The sequence below is a fragment of the Mesitornis unicolor genome, unplaced genomic scaffold (assembly GCF_000695765.1).
Source record: "Mesitornis unicolor isolate BGI_N332 unplaced genomic scaffold, ASM69576v1 scaffold730, whole genome shotgun sequence".
Classification (NCBI taxonomy): Eukaryota; Metazoa; Chordata; class Aves; order Mesitornithiformes; family Mesitornithidae; genus Mesitornis; species Mesitornis unicolor.
Genome location: NW_010160007.1, coordinates 21469 through 46884, shown reverse-complemented (window position 1 = coordinate 46884; position 25416 = coordinate 21469). Strand labels below are relative to the sequence as shown.

Sequence of the window (25416 nt, the reverse complement as noted above, 5' to 3'; positions counted from 1 at the left end):
GGTGCCTGGAAGGAGCGGATTTTTTTTCCCTTCCCGCTCGGCTGAGGGCTCTCCCTCAGATTTGAGCTCGTAGGAGCGGGAGGGACGAAACCTGACCAGAACCGCGGCTTGTTCCCTCCACAGGCTGCGCTCCCCGGCCCGTGCCCGGCGTGTGGGACCCTGCGCTCCCCAGCAGCCCCTTCCTGCGGGTCAGCCTCTGCCCCAGCACGGTGTGACAGCGCTCTGCTCCCTCCGCTTCCCGGGGAGCCGGCTCTTTCCCGGGGGCAAGGAAGGGAACATTTCCATCGCCAGGGCTTGAGCAGGTTACTGCAGATAGCCCAGGACAGAGGAGCGCTGTGTTTCCGTGCTTGAGCAGCAGACCGTGGAGCACAGCGGTCCCTCAGCCACTGCATCTCATCCCTTTCCAGTGCTGCTGCCTGTTGCCACTTGTAGCCAACTTAAGAGTTAGGAACGAAGACGCATACTAGTGTGCGTGCTTGGTCTGAAATACCAAAACCGAAACTTGTTTTCAAAATATGGGAGAGATTTTGAATAAATAAAAAATCAGGTTTGATTTTTCTTTTGCTGCTGCTGCTGTGTGAATCCCAGCACTGAATCTACCTGTCAGTGGATTTGTTTTTTTTTCAATGATTGAAATACAAAACCAGAATGTTTTTGAGTTCCTGCACAGCTTGGCTCAATAAACAACATTTTTAATGAAAAGCAGATGTGGATTAACTGTCGTCTCTTTAAGGGGTTAGTGTTCTGAAGGAAAGCAAAGGCAGAGTTAAGTATCAAGTTCAATACTTTTTCAAACATCTGGGTGATGTGGTGGGGAGATTTTTCATAAAGTGTTTTTTTCCTCGGTAGCTACAACAATAAAGTTGAATAGTCATTGTCCATTTTCATTGTGTTTTTAGTTATTGTTGAAGGAACATACTGTGCATTTTAAGCAACTGTTGTATTTTGGAGGACATCATATTAAGTGTTAAAAAACACTGAAACACTGGGAGTAATGACCCCCCAAAAGAGAGCATGTACTTTTGATATTGGAGACTGTTGATTCTTGAAGTTCCACAGAAAGGGTAAAGGTATTTAAAAATAAAATATTTGAAGTCATTCAGACTGGCAAAGAGGAACATAAAATTTGTAAACTATTCAATAGCACTGTGTTAGCTAGAGAAATGTGTGAGGGTTTTAAGTGAGCTGTTGCAGTGATGAGGGTTTCAGATAACTTGAGTGCTGATGTAAAATATTTTAAGTAACTGCATAGACAAGGTAACTTATACAGTATAGTTCTTACTATAAGGTAGTTCTTTGAATAGTAGCTAAATAGTTTCAGTTACAGAAACATTTTTGCCTTCCCTGAATTTGTGTTTTTGTGTATTTCTTTAGAGTATACTGTAAAAAACCTAGAACAGTGAGGATGCACCATGGTAATGGTCCTCAGAATGCCCAGCGCCAGCTCCAGAGGTCCAGGTCCTTCACGGGCAGTGAGGGAGAAGAGCAACAGGCAAATTTACCCCAGTCCCCTGCAGCTTCTTTTGCACCTTCTGCAAGTCCATCTGCGCCCCAGTCCCCCAGTTACCAAATCCAGCAGTTTATAATGAGTCGAAGTCCAGTAGCTGGGCAGAATGTGAACATCACGCTGCAAAACGTTGGACCGGTGGCTTCAGGAAACCAGCAGATAACGCTTACCCCGCTGCCGATTCCAAACCCAACGTCGCCGAGTTTTCAGTTCAGTCCTCAGCAGAGGCGGTTTGAGCATGGATCCCCGTCGTACATTCAAGTTACGTCACCGCTGCCTCAACAGGTTCAGTCTCAGAGCCCTACACAGCCTAACCCTGTGCCCGTGCAAACCTTACCCAATGTTCGGGCAGGCACTCCGGGCCCTGGCTTGGGAATGTGCAGCCAGAGCCCAACCAGAGGGTTTGTAGATGCGAGCGTGCTTGTGAGACAGATCAGCTTGAGCCCTTCAAACGGGGGACACTTTGTGTATCAGGAGGGACCGGGAATTGCACAAATTGCTCAAGGAGCTGCCGCACAAGTACAACTTCCATCTTCTGGGACACCTGCCACAGTGAGGGAACGCAGGCTATCACAACCTCATTCGCAGTCTGGTGGCACCATTCATCATCTCGGTCCTCAAAGCCCTGTAGCTAGTGGGGCGAACATGCAGTCTTTGACTAGCCCGGGCCATATTACGACAACCAGCTTGCCACCCCAGATCAGCAATATTATCCAAGGGCAGCTTATGCAGCAGCAGCAGCAAGTGCTTCAGGGGCAGCAGCTGGGCAGACCCATTGGCTATGACAGGACTTCTGGTGGATTGATCGCGGGAGTCGGAGGACCTAGCGCGTTTGGAATGACATCTCCGCCCCCTCCCACAAGTCCATCACGGGCCGCTGTGCCGCAGGGGCTGTCGAGTCTTCCTCTTACTCCTACAGTTAATACAGCAGTGAAAAAACAACCCAAAAAGCTGGAGGAGATCCCTCCTGCCAACCAAGAGACTGCTCAAATGAGAAAACAGTGTTTGGATCATCACCACAAGCAGATGGAAATTCTGAAGGAAACTTTTAAGGAATGCTTGATTGAACTGTTTTTCCTGCAACATCTTCAAGGAAATATGATGGACTTTTTGGCTTTTAAGAAGAAACATTGTGTTCCACTGCAAGCCTACCTGAGGCAAAATGACCTGGATCTGGAGGAGGAGGAGGAGGAAGAACAATCTGAAGTCATCAATGATGAGGTAAGAAAGCCATTGGTTAATGTTTTGGGGTAATGTCATAGGTGAAGTTGTGGCACCTGGATTGTGAAGTATTAGAGAATGTGATATACCTGAAAAATCATTTTTACTTGATGAAGTACGGCATTTTTTTTCTAAATAGTTGGTCTGAGAGACAGTAGTTCTGCTGGGTAGTGTGACTGAATTGGTTTGAGCATGCCCTTAGATGTATGTGTTTAAAGAAAAGAACGGAGAGTTGAAAAGAGCTTTCACTATCTTAGTTAGTGTGTAAGCCAGCATACGAATAGAAATGGCATTGATGTGCAAGCTGATTTAAGCTATCAGAATGAATATGAGTAGGAATCACGGATTAAATTTCACTTACTAGACTTACACAAACCATAAAAGAATGAGCAAAAAGTCTGATAAGAGGTTAACCTTTCTTTGACGTATGTAACCATGGATGCTACTGCAGTTCAACTTCGCTGTGGCCAACAGAAAATTTGAAGTAATCTAATTGCCCAGAACATGTGAATCGTAATGTGTGTGGGTCTCTAGTGATGAATCAGGTTACTGAGGCTGCCTTAGCGCTCTGTGCCTGTATCGCTCTCTAAGTGCTTTAAATGTAGCACTTACCGGCTGGACGGTAACAGGTTGGCTTTGTTATTTGCACACAGGTTTAAAATTAGTGACTAACTTTGAACTCACTGTGTATTAGTAGCAAAAGCAGCTTGTCATGGGCAGATGCCGTGCACCTTTTGCTGCACGTTTGTGCCCGTTGGTGTAGCCCGTGGCCTGCAGCACGGCCGCGGGTGCTGGAGCAGCGCCTGTCCTGTGCAGAGCCTGCAAAAGGGTGGATACAACTGGTGCCACTGCGTCGCTTGGCACTCACAAATACCTGTTACAGTTTGTAAAAACACCTATGGGTTTATAGCTGCCAGTTTGTAAAGAACCAACCCAATCCTGTTATGGTAAAGAAACTTGTGTTGCTTTGAAATACCTATTAGAAATGAGTGTCTTTGGTGAAAATTGTCAACTCTCTTAGGTGTGAATCATTAATGATCGTGTCTTCAGTTTGAATTTGTGGGAAATTTTAGCTGAAATTTAGTTTGTTCATTGTTTTGTGGTCTAAACTTCTTGACTAGGAAAAACATGCCTCTGCTTGTGATAGTTATGATAATTTTGAAGGAATAATTTTATATATGTAGTAACATAAGAGCTAGCCTGTAATTTATTGTAATGTACTGACAATGACTATTCAGTAATTGTTTTTCACCTGGTTTGTATTTTGTCGAACTGTTTAGGTGTTCTTGTTGAGTTGCGTGTTGTTCAGCTGAGATACCAGGTATTTTTAACTGTGGTACGCACACTGTGAGAGATCTTTGGGGGTGTAAATTGCACAGGTTGGTTGAAGTCAGTGGCATTACTACCACTGGCATCAGTCGAGGCTCTGCCCCTTGGTCCTTTGGGTCTGGAGTTCGCTGTCCTTCACTGCCTGCTTGTGACGGATCATCTTTGGTTTGTGAGAGCCGCTGTCTGTTAAACTGCTGGAGAATTCTGCAAAGTGCAACAGCAAAAGTCTTGACGTGTTTTGAAATGATGAATCTTTTTGAACGATTAAGACATCTTTTGAGTATGTTCTTTCTTTGTATTTTTTGTCTTCTTCTCTTTGATTTCCCCCTCCCCTCTCTATCACTTTCTGCTAAAGCAACGCACTTCATCCCTCGCCTGGAAAGGTTGATCACGTTGGGAGCTCAAGGGGAGAGCGAGTGGTGGCTGTGCTCATTGCTTAAGTAAATGTTGGAGCTCAAACTGTCTGTCGTGCTAATTTGTTGTCCGTTAGGAGCAGCAATCGTTAAATTAAAACCACACTTTTCTGTGAAGTGGCTTTAAGAAAAGGTTTCCAGTGACGAGAAGCCACTATAAATAAATAGTCAAGGCTGTGCTCCGTTCTGCTATGAAAAGGGAGACAACTCTTAAAACGGCCTGCGTTCAAAGCGAGCCGTGCTGATGGGCGTTTGGTTATAATCCCCTCTTCAGTGAGGTACCATCCATACAAATGAGTGTGTTGAACAGTACAGAAAAACCAAGAAGAGAAACTTTTAAAAAGAAAATGATTCTCCCTTCTTTTTTTTTTTTCCCAAAATATTTCTCTCAGGTAAAGGTTGTGACAGGAAAGGATGGGCAGACTGGTACTCCTGTCGCTATAGCAACCCAGCTTCCTCCAAATGTTTCTGCTGCTTTTTCATCCCAGCAGCAACCATTTCAGGTACTTTTCAATGGTTCTAAAATGTAGTTTCATCCCAGATTTTTTTTCTTCATTCAGATTTGGTATTTCTTAGATGAATTAGAATTTTCCCAAGAGCCCATCCCTTATCATCTAAACAAAACCAAAACCCCCTTTGCAGTCTTCAAATGCATCAGTATTAATGAAGCCTTGAGGAAGTTAAACCTTTGTCTCCAGGTTGCTGGCTTATTTCATTAACTTTCAGCTTGAATGTGTTCACTTTGGTTTGTTTGTCTTTTGTTTCCCTAATGCATTTGGTTCATTTGTGCATCCTGCATAGTGATATTATCGGTTCTTTTGTCTGTGGCATTGTAATTGTGGATTTCTTCTAAATTTCTTTTCTTTTTTTTCCTTATCCCCTAAAGGTTTTGTGTGGCTACAGAAGGTTTTGGATTTGCCTCCCTTGAAATGTTTTAAACAACAATAATAACCCTCTTACACTTTTTTAAAAATAACTAACACTTTCCATTAGCTCTGCTGTAAATATTGGAAAGAAGAAACCGAAGAGCTTATTTTTATTAAATAAATCCTTTTTTCACTTTTTTCTTTTTTTTTCATGAGGGAATACTGAACAAAGTGAAGAAATAAGTGTGATAATCAGTTAAAATTTCTGTGCATCAGTGATGATACGACTTTTAAATTCTAGCTGGTATGGGTGTATGCAGCTTCCTCCACATCTCTGCTACCCAGACATCATTGCTTATGTACCCTGAGAAGTAATATACCCTGATTCCTCTGCAGCCAAAAGATGTACCTTTTAGCTCAAATATACACACTTGAATAGCAGGGTGAATTTCTCTGCTGTACCATGGGAGCTGTAGAGCCTGCACTGCCTTCATGCAGGTTTTGGGACAGGGAGGGTGAAATGAGCTGTAACGTGAGTTGTGTTCCAGTGTCTCACCAGTGGGTCACTGTGGTGTTTTACAACTGAGTGCACAGTTAAGGGGCTGGCACTGGGAGCTCTTTGCTATGGCCACTGGTGCCTTGGGAGCCTCCTTAGGTAGTCGGGCTTCATCTCAGCTCTTTAAAATATCTACTATTGTATGGGGTTATTTATTATAGTGATGAGGGTTGTCAAGCTGTAGCTACAACAGTGATGAAGTACTTTTGGAAGTATTGTACCATTTTGTACCTGTTCCAGAGAAACTAGCGGGTACATGCTAAAAAAGTACAAAACCCTCTGTGTAATTGGGATTATACCTTTTAGCACAAACTGTTAACAGAAATGATAATTTCTTTCCATCAGTCTTACTCCTCGTAACTGTTTGTAGAGAAATAATGCATCCTGACCAAATTGGAGTGCGTAAGTGCAGCACTCAGAATGATTATTGTGGGTGTGCTGCATAATCGTGACCTCCAGAGAGCTACGTTATTTTAATTAAAGTCAGGACAGGCTTAGTCTAATATTAGTGGTATGTGACTGCAATTTATAAAGACTTTTGGAGTGTCTGGCCTAAATTACGTGGTGATAACACAGACAGCTGGGAGGCACATGCTTAAGAAAATGTCACTCAAAAATCCTAAAGTAGATGCAGCCTGAAACTGTGAGTATGCGATCATCCGGAGTGAGAGTGCAGGTGAAAGAAGTGGCGCTCGAAGCAGAGTTTGGAGAACGTACTTTCTTAAATCAATGTCCCAGAAAGCACTTGATGCAAACAGGACATGCGCTGAATTTGTTAATGAACCCAGCAGCATTGCAGAAAATAAATTTTTGTGATTTATTTTGACAGTTCTATAAATGTCTAAGTGCATGATGCTCTGCTGAGCACTGGTCATTGGATTTAAAATATGCTGCATGTCTGCCTTATGAGAAGACAAATATTGGAAACTTAATCTGTATCGAGTGTGAAATGACAGCGAGCCATGAGTCAGACATTCTTAAAGCCAAAATCCACATCTCAAGGCTGTAGCTGTATGGCTACACAGCTGCAAAGAGTCTAAATGTTATTATTCATAGCTGCTGATAGAGTCTGAGTGGCATGGGATGTGTTCAGATCAAAAAGGGGTGTTTGAAACCCGGTCATTTTGGGTGACGATGCCTGTGTTTGTTAATGCTGTTCAATGAAGTGTTGAAAATGCAAGGTTGTGACTACGATGGTTTATTTCAATATCTGCTGGTGTTTACTGCCTTGGGCTTGGTTTACATTGGTAGTTTTTCTATTAAAAATCAGAGGAGAAAAGACCTGTGAAGAAATGAGAAGATTCTTTGGGGGAAAATGCTGTCTTTGCTATGCAGTCGTAATAAATGTTCATACCATTTGCAAACCCTTTGATATGGCAGAGCCTCTCACCATCAGAAATTTACACCTGGAGAACGTGGATGCTAAATTAGCTCATTTTCTTGGACATAGAGGCTGCCAGACTTAAAGTCCATGTTTGTGTTTTCTGGTAGAATCTTCTAAGACCCTTCTTGGGATAGCTCTTATTTTTCTCATGTTAGGTTTCTTAGTAGAATATTGGGTATATCATGGCTAAATGTTGAGGAGAACTTGAAAACATGACTTGGAAACTAACTGGAAAGAATTGGGCTTGCACAAACACATCAGTAAGTACTTGCCCGTAGTGCTGAGGTCCCACAGAGCACGGAAATCACCGTACAGTCAAACCTGTGTGCTTCAGTAACCCTGAACGTGAGTCTGCCATCGGGGTTTGGTGCTGAGAGGATTATCTAGGATATATTCTCTGCCATCAGTGCTGATATTAATTGTAGTAATTTTAAAATAAAATTCTCATGCACTGTGTAATCCTAACTGAAGCTAAACCGCAACTTGCTGAATCAAACCCAGGTGATGCCTTTTCTATCTCAATATCAGTAGCACTCTTCCAGGCTTGTCCATTTATAGTTGTTTGATGTTTATCAAAACATCTTAGACGTTAGACAAAACGTCTGGTAGTTTCTGATGAGCTTTGATGTCACATCAGCCTTATGGCAATGTTCTGTTTCACCTCATTGGGTTTCTCCATGGCGCTCACGTGGGCAGCTGTGCAAACAAGTGCAGGTCTGGCATCTGGGAAACTGGATTGAACTTGGAACTGGGCTGAGATTCCTGTGCTCCATCTCCTGAGTCTTGGCAGCGTTTCCTGAAATGTTTCAAGGCCAACGCTCATGGAGCTCTGTCCCAAGTGAGTGGTGGAGACTCAAGTGAGCTCAAACTGTCTTCAGGAGGAGAGTTAGTCTGTGTGTTCCTGATGTTTCACACAGGGAAAAGGATGAGGTTTCACAGGTGTAAAGACTCGCATTTCTTATTTTTGTGTCTTGTGGGTTATGATACAGTTTATGCGTAAATTCTCTTTTCTCATCCGATTTCCCTTCTGATCAATCTTGTAATGAAGTCGCAATGTTTAGTATTTGTCATGTCAGCTTTTTGCTGTAGCTGTATACTACATGAATGACTTCATTGCAGCGTTATGTAGACGATGAAGAGTAATACATAAATGAACATTTCCATTGAATTAAAAAAAAGAAATAAAAATTATTGGGCAAGTTTATTTTTGATGTATCCCATTTTCCTGGGATTGTAACCTCTTTTTTAAAATCGTAAACATGTATTGTATATAACCAGCCTCATCAGTTTAGTTACTGTTTGGAAATTTAAGCTGGACGAAGAGTGCCTGTGCACAATGGGCATCTAAAATTTTCCGAGAGATACTGAACGACTCTTGTTCTCTTGGTTGTACAACTGTTGTGAGGGATTTGTTCTGTGCTGAATTCCATCTTGGTGCAGACTCTCTGCAGATTGAACTTTTATGATGTGTTTTCTTTTTCCAATAGCAAACGCATACAGGGACTCCAGTAACGGGGACTGTGAGCACCATAGAAATTGAAGGTTTTAAGAGACAGCAGGCACTTGCACCAGCAGGTATGTTCTGCAGTCACAGTTTCACTTCTTTCTTTGTTTTTTTTTCCCCAAACAGTTAATGGAGCCCACTGTTCTCTAACTCTTGGAGTACGGTTTTGCCTCACCTTAGGAACTGCCATATGCTGAGGACTATCTATTGTGAATGGTGCTGTGTGAAGAGTGCACTCCACTCACAATCTATAGGACTGAATTGGACAGGCATGGAGGTGTTGTTAGGCTGAGTGTTCTGGCTAAGAAGAGCGGAGATGGCCAGCTTGAAGTGAGAGGGACTCTGCCCCTGGGAGCGTGTTCTTCGTAAATGCTACACATGCATAGTAGTCGTAGCCTTCTGAGCTGATGTTGGAATCATGTGTAGTAGTTTGCTTTGTAAAACTGAACCCATTCCATTATACCATGCCATAAATGGAATTTGAATATCACAGATTCGTCTAAGAGACCACGAATTGAAGTGGGCCGTCATGGGATGGTTTTTCAGCACCCGGGTGTGGCTTCAGGAGTTCCTCTTCAACAGCTAATGCCAACGGCACAAGGTACTGTGTCACCACATGCCAGTTGCACATTAATTTAACAAGGAGAAGTTAGTGATGGGACTAGAAACTTGGGCTTCCGGCCTTCCGAGATCCTAGTCCCACCACACACTTCTCCATGTAAATTAATACTTGGTATGCAATGCCTGGTCTGTTTAAGGAGCTGAGTGACGGGCTCCAGAAGTGCATGTGGGCATGGAAATACGTCACAGGTGCTGATGCAAAATGGTTAATCTGAGGATTCTGGAACTGAGCCCATGATTCATGAAAAGGAAACCTCCTAATTTGCAACATCACGACAAATTTTTACTCATTAATCATGCCAAACTTTAGAATATGTGTTAGAGTGAATGTGTTAAGAAGTAAATTTTATTTAGACTCGCTGCTGTTATTTCAGGTTAAATTCCATTAGCTCACCAGTCCTTTTTAAGTATAAGAAATTCAGAAGACGTATAGCGACATGGGTTTTTTATAGTTGCTGTGCGCCAAATTTTAGTTGCAGTCCTTTGCATGAAATAATTTGTTGTTTATTGTAATGGTGATTGATTTTGTGATTGTGATGTGGTATTTTCAAGTGATGGTGTCTTGTGGCAAAGTAAGTAACAAATTAGTCTTTCTGCAGTCAATTTCCTCTTTACATCAGTGAAGAGCATTGGATGTTTTAATTTCATCTGCGCCGCGTTTCCTCTTGCTTTTAGGTGGAATGCCTCCCACTCCTCAGACGGTGCAGCTGACGGGACAGAAGCAGAGTCAACAGCAGTATGACCCATCGAAGGGCCCTCCTGTGCAGAACGCAGCCAGCCTGCACACGCCTCCGCCGCAGCTCCCCGGGAGGCTGCAGCCTGCCAATGTCCCCATGACATCTCTCCCAGCCACGCTGCAGCTTTCGCAGCAGCAGCCCCAGATAGTGGAATCGCCAGCTCAGCCCCAGATTCAGGTGAAGATCCAGCCTCAAAGTGTGCCCCTGACGTCCGCTCCGCTCCCGGCACCACTTCAGCAGCCGGTGCCACCAGCGATCCACGTGCAAGGACAGGCACCAAACCAAGTGTCACAGCCGCAAGCTCCCATACAACAGCAGGTATGTGAACTTTATTGGGATGAAAAGAGATTTGTTTCAATGCCGAGTAAAATCTTAGAACTTTACCTTGTTGAAAATGTATGAAATACATTAACGTTTTTTAGTTCCACTGGACACTTAAATTCTTTCTGTGTAAAAATGCAGCTGTAATTTTTTTGTTAAATACATTTAAATCCACATTATGTTCTGCTGTAGTGTAGACTAAGACAGCATTGAATCCCGAAGTCATCACTAACAAATGTGTTTCTTGGGCAGACTGTGACTCTGACACGACCATCTGCAGATCCTGCTCAGACTTCTCAGCGTCTTACGGCAAATACGCTACCGCCTACCTCATCCGTTGCGCCAGCAGCTGTCTCAGGCACAACACCACCTTCTGCATACCCAGTACAAACAAACAGGACCTCTCCAGCAACTAACAAGTCCCTGTCTCCTATTGCATCCAAACCCCCAGGCTTAGCAGTAGCAGCAGCAGCAGCACCTAAAACACAAAGTCCAGCTCAGAATGCAGCAGTGTTACCACAGGAAAACTCTCAAGACAAGCTTGCTGAGCAAGTAAAGCTGGTAAGGTTTTTTTGGTTTTCCTCGGAACTTGTGAACAATTAACACACAAATAGCAATTAACACAAGTGATGTGTTTGAGTTACGGAAATGGGCTTTTTTTTGGAGAAATAAAGTGTTTGGATTTATTTTTGGTGTGCTTTACATGCTGAGTTTTGCTTTCATGGGCATTCAGAGAAGTAAGAAGACGTAATGGTTTCCATACCATTGTTGCAGTCTTTATTTCTGTTACATTGATTCTGCTCATTCGAGGTGGCTTCAGCCTTATTTATCTTTGTCGCTAACTGGAGATGTTGTTTTGTTTATTTAACAGGAACATCACAGAGATGTTAATAATGAAGATACATTTATCTTCTGTGGATAAATACATCTGCTATTTTGATTTATGAAAAAAAACATTATTTGATTGCAGTTTTCATATGTCTTGTAACTTGTTTTTTGTGCTGCCTGGTGAACCTTTTCTATGCTGTTATTTAACAAAGTACCTCCTGTAATACAGGTTGAAGTACTGTGATTCTCTTTATGCATAAGTTGAATGTGGTCTGTTAATTTTTTCATTGATGCAGCGTTCAGACTTGATTTTTGTAATGTGTGCGTCATGCTGGTACACCTATTTGCTGTCAAGTTTTCTGATGTAATGGGAGCAATTACTATTTTTCCATTTGCCTGCTGATTTAAGTGCACTCTGCAGCTTCATCGTAACTATATGTTCTTCTTTTTAAGGAAAATCAAATCCATCAGCGAATAGCAGAGCTGAGGAAGGAAGGTCTGTGGTCCTTGAGGCGACTGCCTAAACTCCAGGAGGCTCCAAGGCCAAAATCTCACTGGGATTATTTGCTGGAAGAAATGCAGTGGATGGCAACTGATTTTGCCCAGGAGAGAAAGTGGAAGATGGCAACTGCTAAAAAGGTACTTGAAAACCAGTTTTTGACTTGGAACAGTTGATCTTGGTATCACTCAGCTTGGTAGCAAAGCTATTTAAAAGTTCTTTTTCTACAGATAGAAGTGATGGGAATAGAAGGCACCGATTTGTAACTGAAATGAGAACCCATGTTGTCAGCTTTGGATATTCTGGCATTTGAAACGGGCTAGATAATTGTATTGATTGTGGGTCCACATAATAGTTGTGGATTTGGTGGATTTCATTTGTCTGGAAATCTAACAGCTTTTTCAGGGGACCCAGCCGATGTGTTGACTGTGTCAGATTTAAAAAGTACAGCTGTCGTGCCTGTCTCACAAAGCAGTTACTCCCTCTCAGTGAAGACTGAATCTAGAGTTTTGTAAATGACTCCTGCTGGCTGTGGTTGTCTGATTCTTCTTTTTGAATCTCAGAAAAAAAGTGAAGGAGAAACCATGGAGAGCAGTGGAAACATGGGAGAGCACTGTTTCCGTAGAGGAAAGAATAATTAAGTCAATGATGGAGTGAAAATTGGGGTGATATGAGAGGAAATAATGTAAAACCCATTTATTTACAGTAAGCAAGAGTTTTCTATGGATTCTAGCAGTGTTGCACCTTCTTTTGATACATTTATGACCAGTTTGGGGTGATGAAGCAGCTGGTGGTCATTAGTTTACATTGCCATGTTGTTTTCTGTTGTATATTATGAAATGCTAGAAACTCAGAACTCTCTTCCTTACAAGCAGAGCATTAGACCTGCTCTTTGAATACAGTTCAAATCTGGATTTGAAGCACTTACTCCATCTGGGGCCAGTGGTAGGGTTTGGAGAACAGGAGAGACAGGAAGGACAGATGTGAAGTGAACCTTCCCGTGGCTGTGTGCTCCAGACTCCTGATAACCAAGATAATATTAAGAAAAGCAGTCATGTGTAGTTTGAGGTAACCTAATTCAGTATCTCTCATGGTAATTTAGATGGTAAGAACTGTAGCTCGTTATCATGAAGAAAAGAAACTTAATGAAGAGCGAGCTAAAAGGGAAGAACAAAACAAACTAAGGCGAATTGCTGCATCGATTGCTCGAGAAATAGAGTACTTCTGGTCCAACATTGAACAGGTAAAGTACTGACTTACTGATACTTGTGCAAGTCATACTGGTTTTTCATTTCAGTAATTAATTTATAAAATTAAAGTGCTTTATTAGACTTCATTTACATTTCAGGTTGTTGAAATAAAGCTGCAAATTGAATTTCAAGAGAAAAGGAAAAAAGCTTTGAATTTAAAGAGATTTTCAAGGAAAGGTAATTGTATTTTATTTAATAAGAAATCCAGTATAAATTCTGATGCTACATCATTTCAGTCAGTGGGGTTTAATCTTGGTGATTAAATTGTGAGATACTAATAGGAGGTTGTGAACAGATCTAAACTATGAGTTATGGTGGGTTTTATGTTTTTGTGCTAGATTTTTAAGATATTTCTTGTGGTTAATGTTGAATGCATTTAAAAGTTCGTGTAAGAAACATAAAATTGCTACGTGAGTAATGCATACATTAAGTATGTAATTTTCCAGGTAAGGATACAAAGTCTGCTGAAGGCCTTTTATTGGAAAGAGAGAGTGAAATGGTAAGTCTTTCTGTTTCTTAAAAAACCCCATCAAAGTAGTTTAAATATGACTACCTGTGTGAAAAAGGGTTGATAAACGTGAAATGAACTGAACATATTGCCACAAACACAGATATATTTTTTCTGGTTATGAACCACAACTCTTAATGGGGAAGTGGATTGCAGTATTTTAAAAATTTTTATGTATTTTAAAAAAAGAGTTCATACTTATTCAGTGGCTTTGAATCAATCATTCTAAGATTGCAAGACCAAAAATATGTCCTAAATCAATTGCCAGGCTTAGTTTTGGGTGGGAGTTTCATCTGCTGTAACCAGGGGTAAACTTTATGGGGCATGACAGCATGTTTGCGGTTGTTCAGCGGTGATGTATCTGCTCATAGATGTAGGTCTACGTTACAGAATGGATCACACTGAATGAAGCTTTTGCCCTAGATGAAATGTGTGCTAGGGCTCCTTAGCTACATCTGTGCAATTGGACAAAAACGGGTGAGGGATTGCTCTGAGGCCCTGGGCCATCTGGTGTGGCACAGCTGATGCCCACTTGCTGAAACGCTCCCCTTTCAGCAAGCAGAATGCACGCATCCGAATTTCCTGGTAGGAACAAGCTTCAGCATCTGTTATCAGCCAAACTGGCCTAGCAATGTCTGCGAGTGTTCATGTGCACAGGCTGCACCGTGCCTCAGAGAGTGCTGGACAGCTGAGAGGGAGCAGTTGTAGGGCTATGCTGTATTCCTGCTTATTGACTAGTGAAAATTGAGCTCTTGATGCCAAGCTGGGTAAAGGTTTAGAGGCTCATTTTTTTAAAGAGCGTACTATGGCTCTGTGCTGCAGCTGGACCCCAGTCATTTCAACCACAAACACTTCCAGTGGCTGACTGCACCCTACCTTCAATACAGATGCAGAGTATCTGGTTTTGCGTTACCAGGAAAGTGCTAATGGCTGTTAAGTGTCAATCAGCAAATGCTGTTGTGATTGCAGGGCACTTGTTCCTTTCTTTAAAAATTCAGAAAAAACCAAACAAAAGAACTCACTAACGTTGTTCTCTATGATTTCACATATTTTAATTATTTATTGCTAGGGTTGTTTGTCATCTGGAAGGAAAAGAAAGGCAAGCACATCTTTGACTGATGAGGAAGGTAAGTTGTTTTTCAGAATTGTGCATCTGTAGCGCAGTATGGAAGTTGTTATTAAACCCCTGGAACCACAGGTTTTCAGTCTGTTACTGCATGGATGCAGTACTTTTCACAAACTGCAAACCAACCCTCATCCATTTCTTGGAGAGATTGGATAGTCACTTAGATAGTAATTTTTCCTTAAAAGAGCTTCAGTTAAGTTTTTCCCAGAAAACACACTGCCATTGTTGTTGACAGATTTTAGTTCTGTCCTCATTCCCTCGTTTCTCAAATGTTACCAGTGGTCGTAACCTTGTTGTGTTTCTGACAAAGAACATCCCCAGTTTAAGGCTACAGAATAACTGGTCTCCGGTGACAGCTGTCCACAGACACTTAAAGAGTCCAAGACTGCCTTTTGTCCTGAGGCAGAAGTTCTCTCCTTTTTGCTTATAAAGTCTATGTATACTTGCTCTCTTTTTCTTGTTTTCCATACACGTCTCATTCTTTTGAATCCTGCTGACTTATAATATGATATGCTAGTACACTTCAGAGGCATATAGTTACAGGCTTCCTTAATTAGTGTTTAATTTGAATGCCAAAGTTTGCAATTGTTTTTATTTTAGTTGAGGATGAAGAAGAAACAATTGAAGAACAAGAAGCTAAAGAGGGAAACATAAACCATCAAACTGAGCTGTCTAATCTAGCCAAAGAAGGTAAGCATGCAGCTTGATTCCTCTCTGTGATGGGCTCCGAAACAACAGATGAAAACATAAAGTGGTTATTGTATTTGTAGATAGGATTATAGGTGAGAAATTGAATGCGTTCAGATGTTTGGTCATATGTAATCCGTATTTATTTTTTTCTGTTTGGGAAGTTGTAGCAGTTGATTTATGGGATGACGATGGACATCTTACTTTATAAAGCAATCCCTATACTTCGGTAGTTATCACACGAGGTAGCTTGAGAAGCGTTTCTGTACTGAAACACTGCATTTCTCTAAAACCACACACCAATAGACTCCCAACCTCAATTCTGGGAATGCATGATAAATACTTAAAACCAGAAGTATATCAGATTGAACATGAACGTTTTATCATTAGCTACCTTGAGTATCTCAGAAGGGTTTTGTGACCCACCTGATAAGTGTGAAAGGGCCCTGAAGTGCTCATCTTGGGGGGTTATAAGTACTTGAAGATGAATAAGGGGCTTTTAAGGACAGTGCTCTGGCTAGCAGCTCTCTTTTTTTAGCAACACAACAATATCTGCTCTGCTGAGCTCGATGTATGCAAAGTATCCCATAGGGATCACTTTACTTATCATGGTAAAAACCATGCTGGTTTTTAGAGGCAAGCTTCCCATTAAGCTGAGCTCGCCTGGCAATTAAGATGCAGGTTCCAAATCCGTCGGTTTGGTCTGTTTGGCAGTGTAGTGTCTGCAGCCAGCTGGCCAGCTGGGGGGATTACAACCTTGGCCAGCCAGCCAAGTTCCTCATGAGGATGTTTCCTGATGGATTGGCACTGCCAGCACACACATTCCAGCTTTGGCAGATCAGACGAGGGATCATGGAGGTGCTGTTTAGTGGGGTTGAGGCACAGGTCAGTTTAGAAACTTCGAAGTCTTGGGTTGTCTTTCGGTTGCTCAGCTGGATTTGGTGCCTTACATCCCCAACCAGAGATTTACTGCCAGTTTGTATGATGGTTTGTAGTACAGTAAAAAACAAGTGAAGGTGAGCAAACTGCGTGGTGTAATGCCAAATGTTCTCTGTAATCGAGCTCATTAAATGACTATTGCCTTCATCCATCTAGTAATTACCTCTTCAATTAACTTCTGATTAGAGAACTGGGTTTACACAGTTGTGAATAATGTAATGAGATTAAAAGCAGTGGTATTGATTGTTACAAGTTTTGATATATTTAAACTTTCATCCCTTAATGACCTTCAGCTGAATTGCCTCTGGAAGATTTACTGAAGATGTATGAAGGTGCGTTTGCAGAGAATTTTCACTGGCCCCAGCCGAAGCCTGACAGTGAAGAGGACAGCAGTGAGGAGGGTAAATTACTTTTTGTTTGGAAGAGGTTGTGCTGCTGACTTACAAGGTGAAATAAGTTGATTGGCTCTTCAAGTCTCTTAAAAGACATACTATACTAAGGGAAAACAAATATTGAGTAAATCACATTAATTTTGTTTTTGTTTCTCAAGTGAAAAAGAATTTTATAATACAAAAATGAATGGAAAGTACAGCGTCTTTCTTGCTAAGCATTTGGAGTGATCATTACCAAAATTAGATTTCTTCCTCTTATTACTAAATATTTTTGGATAATAGTCTGTGAAGAATTTCTTCCTTTGTTTCTAATTTCTCAGTTTATGAAAAGAGTTCTGTTTGCCTGTCTTAAAGTCAAGATGTGTGAGTTTCTCAGGAACAATAGTGAGCCACAGAAGAGCATCTCTACACTGAATTAAACCTCATACTTCCTAGCTAGCTGTTATTACACAGTTGCCATCTGCTCTGTACTAACGTGGTGATAGAATTACAGATTGAGGATAGGTTTCAGGTAGTGTGAGCGGACCTCCCTGGAGTCTGTGAAAATCTAATGGTCGTGTTAGCCAAACTGGTGTGAACGTCCAGACCGTGTACGTGATCCTGAGCTTAGGTTGTTTTCATTTGAGCTTGGCTAGGCTGCAAACCGTAGAATTGTTCTTAGAAGTTGGCTTTTAGAACCCTGTCTGAATTCTACAAATCTTAGTTCCTTGGTGTAACCGATACTTCAGTTTGTTTTAAGTGCCATTGTGATTTTTCTCTCTCGTAGAAATGGAAGACCATATCCCTGATAGGGAAAGTCCTCAGAAAGAAGTTGTCCTCATAGACTCCCTCCTCAGCATCGACCAGTACAAGGGCATAGACAGATCAAGTCCTCCAAAGAAGCACATGCGAGACATAGCAGAAGTTGCTGCTGCAGCAGAAATGCTGTTACCTAAAGGCAGCTCTAGGATAACAACAGCGGTAAGACTCCTTATTTTCTGCTCTGTGTGCTTGCTTTGACGTAAGGAATGCTTCTTTCATGATTTCACAGATTTTAGCAACAAATTACAGTAAATATTTTCTAGCTATTGAACTGTAGAATGGTTATGCTTTAGGACATGCTCTGTGAATTTAACTCAGAATAAAAGTATCCACTCATTCACATTACAGGTCAAGTACAACACTCCAGCACTGCTGTATGGGCCTCTCAGAGAATATCAGAAGATTGGGCTGGATTGGCTGGCAAAGCTGTACAGGAAGAATCTCAATGGCATTCTGGCAGATGAGGCTGGGCTTGGGAAAACAGTACAAATTATTGCCTTTTTTGCCCACCTGGCTTGTAATGAAGGTAAGTTCAATCGAACCATTTTGGACAGGTACTGGGCCAGCATTATCTTTGTCAGTTGTAGCCTAGGGTCACTTATTTTCCCCTGATGAACTGTATCAGACTTTAGTTAATGCACAGAGTGAGATTATGTCAGAAAAACTTCTCTTAGATTGTGCGACATAGGGGTGCCTTCTTATCAAATACACTGATCAATCTGCTGTCACCTTCTAGGTGATAAAATTCTTCTGAAGCCAAGTTTGTTAGTCCCAAAAAGCCTTACAAATTGTTTAATGACCAGATGGCTACAGACAGTTCAATTCGAGGAGTAAATGTGAACAGTTGGACAAATGTCTTATATATCATCTCAGAGGTTACTGACAGTGGCGTTGTACTGAGGATGGTGCAAGAATATGAGTGAGGAGAAGCTTGTTGTGAAGGTAGTATCCCTTACGCAAAGCAGTTGATGCGGTGGAAGGAAAAGTAGATACTGGGTGCACAAGGGGTACTTGAGGTCTCAAAAATAAAAAAGAACAGATTAGTCATTAAAATACCTCTTGTTACTGAATCTCATTTTTAATGATTAGTTTAGTGCACTGCACTTAAAAAATCAGAGGAGAATGTAAGCCACATTAACTGCCCTGTTCCCCTTTCTGTAGGTAACTGGGGCCCTCACCTTGTTGTTGTACGGAGCTGTAACATATTGAAATGGGAGCTGGAACTGAAACGCTGGTGCCCGGGGCTGAAAATACTTCTCTACTTTGGCAGCCAAAGGGAACTTAGGGCAAAAAGACAGGTACTGTTTTTGGCAACTCTTACACTGTTGTCTGTAGCATTTTAGATGGCAAGACTCTTCCTTTAACCTGCATTTATCTCTATGTTCCTTACATCCTGATGGTGTATGAGAAGCTTTTAGCACTACAGGTTGGTTTACAGAGAGATTCACTCCTAAGGTTCTAGATTTTCAAAGGCGTTTTTGAACCTTGCTATTGAGCTGTTCATGCCATACTTCAGCCTGCTTTCTGAGCTGGCTATAATTCAAACCCAAGACTGTCTTTTAGAAAGCTTTTGGTCACGGCATCTTTCTGTTCTTAGTGAAGAAAGAGCTGCTTGTAAGACACTCGAGAGCTCTGCCTCAATTTCTCTGTCTCATTCTCTCTTTTCTGTAGGAATGGACAGAACCCAACAGCTTCAATGTGTGCATCACTTCCTACAAACAGCTGTTCAAAGGCCACACGGCCTTCATGAAGATGCGATGGAAATACTTAATAGTAGATGAGATGCAGCAAATAAAGAACATGACTGAGAAGCACTGGGAGGCCCTTTTCAGTCTCCGCAGGTATGGAGCAGGGAGTTGTTTCTGGCTGGCAGCACGTTTTCCTCTCCTCATGTCGCACAGTTCTCTTTTTAAAAGGAAACTGATAGAAAACCTCTTGGTTTTGTCTGCCCAAATTCCTGTGCAACGTGCACCTACAGAGGGGCCTTTGGTTGAAATAATCAGGATTCAGGGACGCGCTCAGAATCTTTTTGTTGCCACTGTCACAACACTGTAATTCTTCTTTGCTGATACTCTGTGCTCCCAAGCAGATTTCCTGGTATGTTCTGATGCTGTGCAATGAAGAAGCTACTTTGGTGGTGTATTCAAGATTTAAAAGGTTATTTATCCTAGATTTAACTGTGTTAGCACTACTGTTTCTTCTGTGGTTTTGACAAACCAAAGGCTACAGTAAACAGCGTTTGAATATTGGTGTCCTTTTCGTGATGATGCTAGCTAAAGCTTTATCAGTTAAAAATCATCTTTTATTATTCACAGCCAGCATCGTCTGCTTCTGATAGACACTCCTTTGCATAACACATTGATGGAGTTGTGGACCATGGTACATTTTCTGATTCCGGGAATTTCCAGACCTTATCTCGATTTTCCAGTAAAAGCAGCTAATGAGGAGAACCAGGATTATTGCCACAAACTGGTCATCAGGTTACACAGAGTATGTTCGCATTTTTTTGCATCTACAGTAGTTAAGCTGTTGGCGGGGTGGGGAGGAAGGAAGAAAGGGAAAGATGTGGTTCACCTCGAAATTTCTGGCCTTTCTTAACACTTTGTTCAGTTTTGACAGCAAGTTCTGCTAAAATCAGGGATGTCTGCTGCCAGAATAGTATGGAGATTTCTTTTAAAAAATAACACAAGGCTCATATTTTGATGTATAATACACAGAAATTAAAGCACAAATTTCTGCCTATACAACTGTGTGCACATCAGTATGGTTATGTTTGGCATATGAAGTTTATCACATCGAGTGTGCTAGGTGTGAATAGATTTAGCTTCCTGTTGTAAGAGTGTGTCTTTGAAGTGATAATTTTTTTCCCTCAATTATGAAATGTTGCAGATGATTCAGCCGTTTATTTTGCGAAGATCAAAGAGAGACGTTGAAAAGCAGCTAACAAAGAAATACGAACATGTGCTGAAGTGTCGTCTTTCTAATCGGCAAAAAGCTATGTACGAGGATGTCATATTACAACCAGGGTAAGGAGTTAAAACAGTAAATAAAAAATGCTGTTGTTTTTGGTGCTTGAGACAGACAATAAATGATTGTCACTGTTGAAGCGTCTTACTGCTTTTCTGAAGTTTTCCATTATGACCAGTGAGTAGAGTGTGATTACACTGTGAACCAAAATTATAGGGAAGGGATGCTACTGTCCTAATGAGAAACGTGCAGTTACCTCTGGAACCTAAATATCAAGTTGTAATAGTTAGGTTTGCTGCTCTTTTGTTTTAAGTTTTGTCTCTAATGAGTGGTTCTTTACTTCTCAAAGCCCAGAGTGTTTCTCCTCATGCCCACCCATTTACGTGTGCCATGATATCAAGTGGTTATTGATAGGTGCAGGGATAAACCAGAAACAAAGCAGGTAGAGGATAGGGAGCTGCTCAGGTTGTATTGATTAAGATAGCATTGGTCCTTATGTTTAGTACAATGCTACTTAAAATACTCCAGAAAGACCTAGGTAAAATCTAGGCTTGGTTTTTTGACTTTTGCATAACATACTGCATTACACATCCTCACCTGGCTGATTTAGGGACATCTTCATAAAAGCTGTACTTAAATCAATGCTTTTCTGTATGCACTACTTGGTAGAACTCAAGAAGCCCTCAAAAGTGGACACTTCATCAGTGTCCTGCACGTCCTGATGCAGCTGCAGCGGATTTGTAATCACCCTGATCTGATAAACCCCAGGCTGTCAAGTACCTCTTATGTATCAGAAACACTGGAGTACAGAACGGCATCTCTGGTGCTGAGTGCCCTGGAAAGGGATATTTGGAAGGTGAGTAGTAAACTGGTTTTTATTCCCTTAGTGCCCTTGTAGAATTCCTATACTCAATACTGTTTTGTTGCACATCAGAAGTCTACGTGAAATTTATAAACAGAAGGAATCACTGTTCCTTAGCTGTGCCTGCCAAATGCCTACTTGCTGCATCTCTTTTTTGTAATAGTAGCTTGAGCTTTTCAACTGGTTTGTACTCGGGAATTTTTCTTGAACTACTTGGTCAAATTGAAATTAGCTTTGCTTTCAACTTACCCATGTTTGCAGGAATTTTGTGACGCTAAAACCGCTCTGGGCAGCCCAGTGCTTGTTTATGGCATTCTGCAATCTTCTTTCTGCTTTCAGTAGCTAAAGGAGAGACTTTTCTATGTCACATTAAGAGTAAACACTGATTCGATAACTGACTTAGCACACTTCTGTCAATCCATTGGAAGTACCACTATTTGTGTTATCATTAATGACGTGATCCCCCTCTTTGAGAAAATGAAAGGAAATAATTGCATTAGAGAGAAGTATGAGTAATGGAGCAGATGAGGTGATCTTTTTGGCTCATCTTATTTCCATCCTTCATGTTTTTCTACTGTGCCTCTATAGTTTGGCATTTAAGCTCAATAGTTAGCAAACACTTTCCAGGAGTTCTACTTAATTCTTTGGAAATTGTGGTATGCGAAGAATTGTTACATATGCCTTTGATTGCCATAACTGACTAATGGTTTCAATTCTTTTTTCACTGATGCTGATGCTTAAAATGGGACTGTCAGCTTAAGATATATTTTCAAGGTCTCTAGACCATTTTAGCCAAAAGTTAAAGCAATCGTTTACTTCTTAAACTGAAAAGATTTATTTCAAGTTAAAAAGTAAAATATAGAAAATGAATTCAGCATAGAACGTAGAGAGGACTTAGCTCTTCAGTTCATCACATAAACCTTATTTTTCAATATCCCTAGGAATCAGACCTGTCTCTCTTTGATCTTATTGGAATGGAAGATAAAATGACTCACTATGAAGCACAAATGTTGCCGAAACAGAAGGTTACTAGAAAGTTGATTGAAGAAATCTACAGCTCCCCTCCACCACCAGCCAGGCCCAATCCAGTGAAGCTCAAACCAAGCAGGTATGTGTGGCCTGACCAGTGCTGAGTGCAGGGGAACGATCGCTGCCCTGCTCCCGCTGGCCACACGATTTCTGATGGAAGCCAGGATGCCATTGGTCTTGGCCACCTGGGCCCACTGCTGGCTTATGTTCAGCTGCTGTCGACCACCGCCTCCAGGCCCTTTCCTTCCCCAGGCCTGCAGCGTTGCATGGGGTTGTTGTGAACCAAGTGCAGGACCTGGCACTTGGCCTTGTTGAGCAATTGTAGAGCTATGGTACAGTCATTTCTAGAGCAGGTATGAGATCTGGAGCTGCTGCATTCATAGGGAGGCTGTTCAAGATTGGGTTCTAGATAGGTTTAGTGGTTGCCTTTATTTGGTGTTTTGTAGGTTGTAGCAATGAAAGTTTTCTTCTTTCTTGCACTTAGATAAATGATTTCTAGAATGTCCACATGTGAAGTGTGCTGAAGTGATGAGTCTTGCCAGCTTCAGCCACCTGTAACAAAGAGATTAGCATCTGATGTGATCAGTTTACACTTTTCTTGGGTGATAGAGTTTATTTTTAAAGGCCAAGCTGTGATCTTCCCCTAGACTTTGACTTTTCCCATTCTTTTCAGGTTGTTTCAACCCGTTCAGTATGGTCAGAAACCCGAGGGCAGGACAGTAGTTTTCCCAAGCACTCAAGTACAGCGCACAGTGACCACAGCCACAGTGACTCAACAAGGACAAGTCCGAGGAAGATCACCCATAGCCACGGTGTCCTCAAATCAAGGTAAGAGAGTCAGTGCCAGGCTGGTTACCTGGACCTCTGCATAGACAGATATAATTTAGTCTGGTAATAGAACTCCTCTTCCCTCTAGCTTAATGGTCTAGAATACTAATGGCTTAAAAATACCAACAGACTAATTGCCAGTAAGTTTCCCCACTAGTTTCTACAATGTGATCTGCCAGTATAATGCAAAACTAAGCTTTGTGTAACCTAACTGTTAGCCTGTGGAGTAGATGTGGCACAGTTGGTATTTAAACCCTGACCACACGTAATGTTCTGTCAGAGAAGGGAATTTACAGCACTTTTGTTTATTTATGTAACCTTTAAACGATGCTTTCCAAATATATCATGTAAAAATAGGATGGAGTAGAAGGTGTGGATAGAAATCCCAGTCTGTGAGGACAAGCCTCTCCTGTAGCAATTTTAATATCCTGTCGGAAGGTTTCTTTTTAATGCAGGTTGTTTAAAAGAGCGGAGTTAAAACCTCTAACAGCTTGCCCAAACAACCCTTATTGATTGCAGCCGCAGCAGCACAGTTTCAGACAACTCAGGCTTCCAGCAGTGCTCCACGACACCAGCCCGCAGCGACCTTCACCACAGCAACTAGCGCAGCCAGCCCTGCGAAACCGCGGGGCCAGACCTCGGCGCAGGCCGCTCCGCTGGGCCAGGCCCAGCCGCAGGCCCCCTCGCACACCGTCCAACAGAGTGTGCTGCCTCAGAGGCTGGTACTCACCTCCCAGGCCCAGGCACGGTTGCCTAGTAAGTGGCCTCCCCTTTCGAGGTTTCTCCCACCTTTGTACTACAACGAGGTTAAGTTACTAGGCACCCTAAAATGTGTACAGAATCGTTGTTTTTTTTTCACTCTTCTGATTAGCCTTGCTCAGCGCGTTGCTTTTGACCAAGGAAAATCGAAAATTGGATAAGAAACAATAGAATTGCTGTGGACATACATTAGCGGTGTCAACTTAATCTCCTATTTCTGCATGTTTCTTCTGCTGGCAAGACTTCCTTCAGACCAAATGTTTTAGCTCTATCCTAATTATTCCTTTCATATTAAACACTAATCCATCTGCCGAAGGCCTCTCTCGCAGAGAGGAACGTCGCAACTGTAGGGCAGAGAAAAGCGATGAGGCTTTGCTTTAAGGTTGTATGTGCACTGCCTATTAGCATGTATATAGAGTACTGAGCACTGATGTATTAATTTTATCTCTGGGGTAACGCACTGCCTTTACAAAAGCCAAATTTTAACACCAATATTTTCTCAATATCAAAAAACTCAATGCTTAAATGTCTCTAACCTTTCTGCATTTAAATCACAAAAAGCTCGGTCCTTGTAACTTCAGAGCTTTTTGGTTCGTCTCAGTGTAGATCACATAATATAAATCATGTTTTTTCAGCAAATTTCAGGCCGTTTCAAATGCGCATTTACAGCGCCACATGCGTGAATATTTTTGTTTCTTCCTTAAACCTTCCTTCATGCTCTTGAAAAGGCAGTGAAAATCACTTTAATGTCACTACTCGTTCTGTTACAAAGTGTCACATGAGTTTTCAGGTAGCTCTGAACTGTTTCGCTATCGAAAGTGGTAACTTCTAAAATGTTGATGTTCTCATCCTTTACACAATCAGCTTTTTTCCAGTTTGCCCAACAAATACAGAAAGCAATACCTGCTTAACTTTTATATGACACTTTTGATGCACTAAGTATAATTATGCATGGAAGGCGCTTCAGCACCAGTTTACTAACCAAAACTTAGACTTGTGACTGTTGAACGAGCCTCCTCCCACGTTGGGTTGTTTTCCTGATTCCTCTTTCCCCCCTGAACAGGTGGTGAGGTGGTTAAAATAGCCCAGCTGGCTTCTATAGCAGGAGCGCAAGGCCGGATCGCTCAGCCAGAGACGCCTGTGACACTGCAGTTCCAAGGGAACAAGTTCACGCTGTCACACAGTCAGCTGCGCCAGCTCACTGCAGGACAGCCCTTGCAGCTACAAGGTACTTAACCCAAGGAGGGAGTTCTCCGTTATTTAGCATGTTTGTGTTTTGGTGTGGGCAGCACAGTCCTTGTTGCTCTATGCTAAAGAGATTTTTCCATGCCAGCTGCTTGTACTGTTCTGCTCTGTTTTCTGTATGAAACGGGGATAACAAGGTAGCTCTGTTTAAAAAACCAGACATTTCTTTTTGTAGTTGATTGGATTTCATCTGAATTCCTTGTAAAATGCCTAGATTTAAAATGGTACCCTGACAAC

The 25416-nt window shown here is 41.8% G+C and overlaps 1 protein-coding gene across 1 annotated transcript in view; it reads left to right on the top strand.

Moving 5' to 3' along the window:
• Window positions 1-1405: 1405 nt before the first annotated feature.
• EP400 (E1A binding protein p400) overlaps window positions 1406-25416 on the top strand; it is a 43100-nt gene continuing 19089 nt past the window's right edge. The window contains exons 1-23 of the mRNA XM_010188365.1: window positions 1406-2728; window positions 8764-8851; window positions 9274-9381; window positions 10077-10456; window positions 10712-11020; window positions 11741-11926; window positions 12889-13029; window positions 13135-13213; window positions 13483-13535; window positions 14614-14671; window positions 15271-15360; window positions 16590-16697; window positions 17455-17648; window positions 17838-18015; window positions 18651-18787; window positions 19161-19330; window positions 19805-19979; window positions 20379-20515; window positions 21126-21312; window positions 22260-22426; window positions 23021-23175; window positions 23695-23931; window positions 24998-25162. Coding sequence (XP_010186667.1) covers window positions 1406-2728; window positions 8764-8851; window positions 9274-9381; window positions 10077-10456; window positions 10712-11020; window positions 11741-11926; window positions 12889-13029; window positions 13135-13213; window positions 13483-13535; window positions 14614-14671; window positions 15271-15360; window positions 16590-16697; window positions 17455-17648; window positions 17838-18015; window positions 18651-18787; window positions 19161-19330; window positions 19805-19979; window positions 20379-20515; window positions 21126-21312; window positions 22260-22426; window positions 23021-23175; window positions 23695-23931; window positions 24998-25162 — 4825 coding nt within the window. The remainder of the gene's footprint in view (window positions 2729-8763; window positions 8852-9273; window positions 9382-10076; window positions 10457-10711; window positions 11021-11740; window positions 11927-12888; window positions 13030-13134; window positions 13214-13482; window positions 13536-14613; window positions 14672-15270; window positions 15361-16589; window positions 16698-17454; window positions 17649-17837; window positions 18016-18650; window positions 18788-19160; window positions 19331-19804; window positions 19980-20378; window positions 20516-21125; window positions 21313-22259; window positions 22427-23020; window positions 23176-23694; window positions 23932-24997; window positions 25163-25416) is intronic.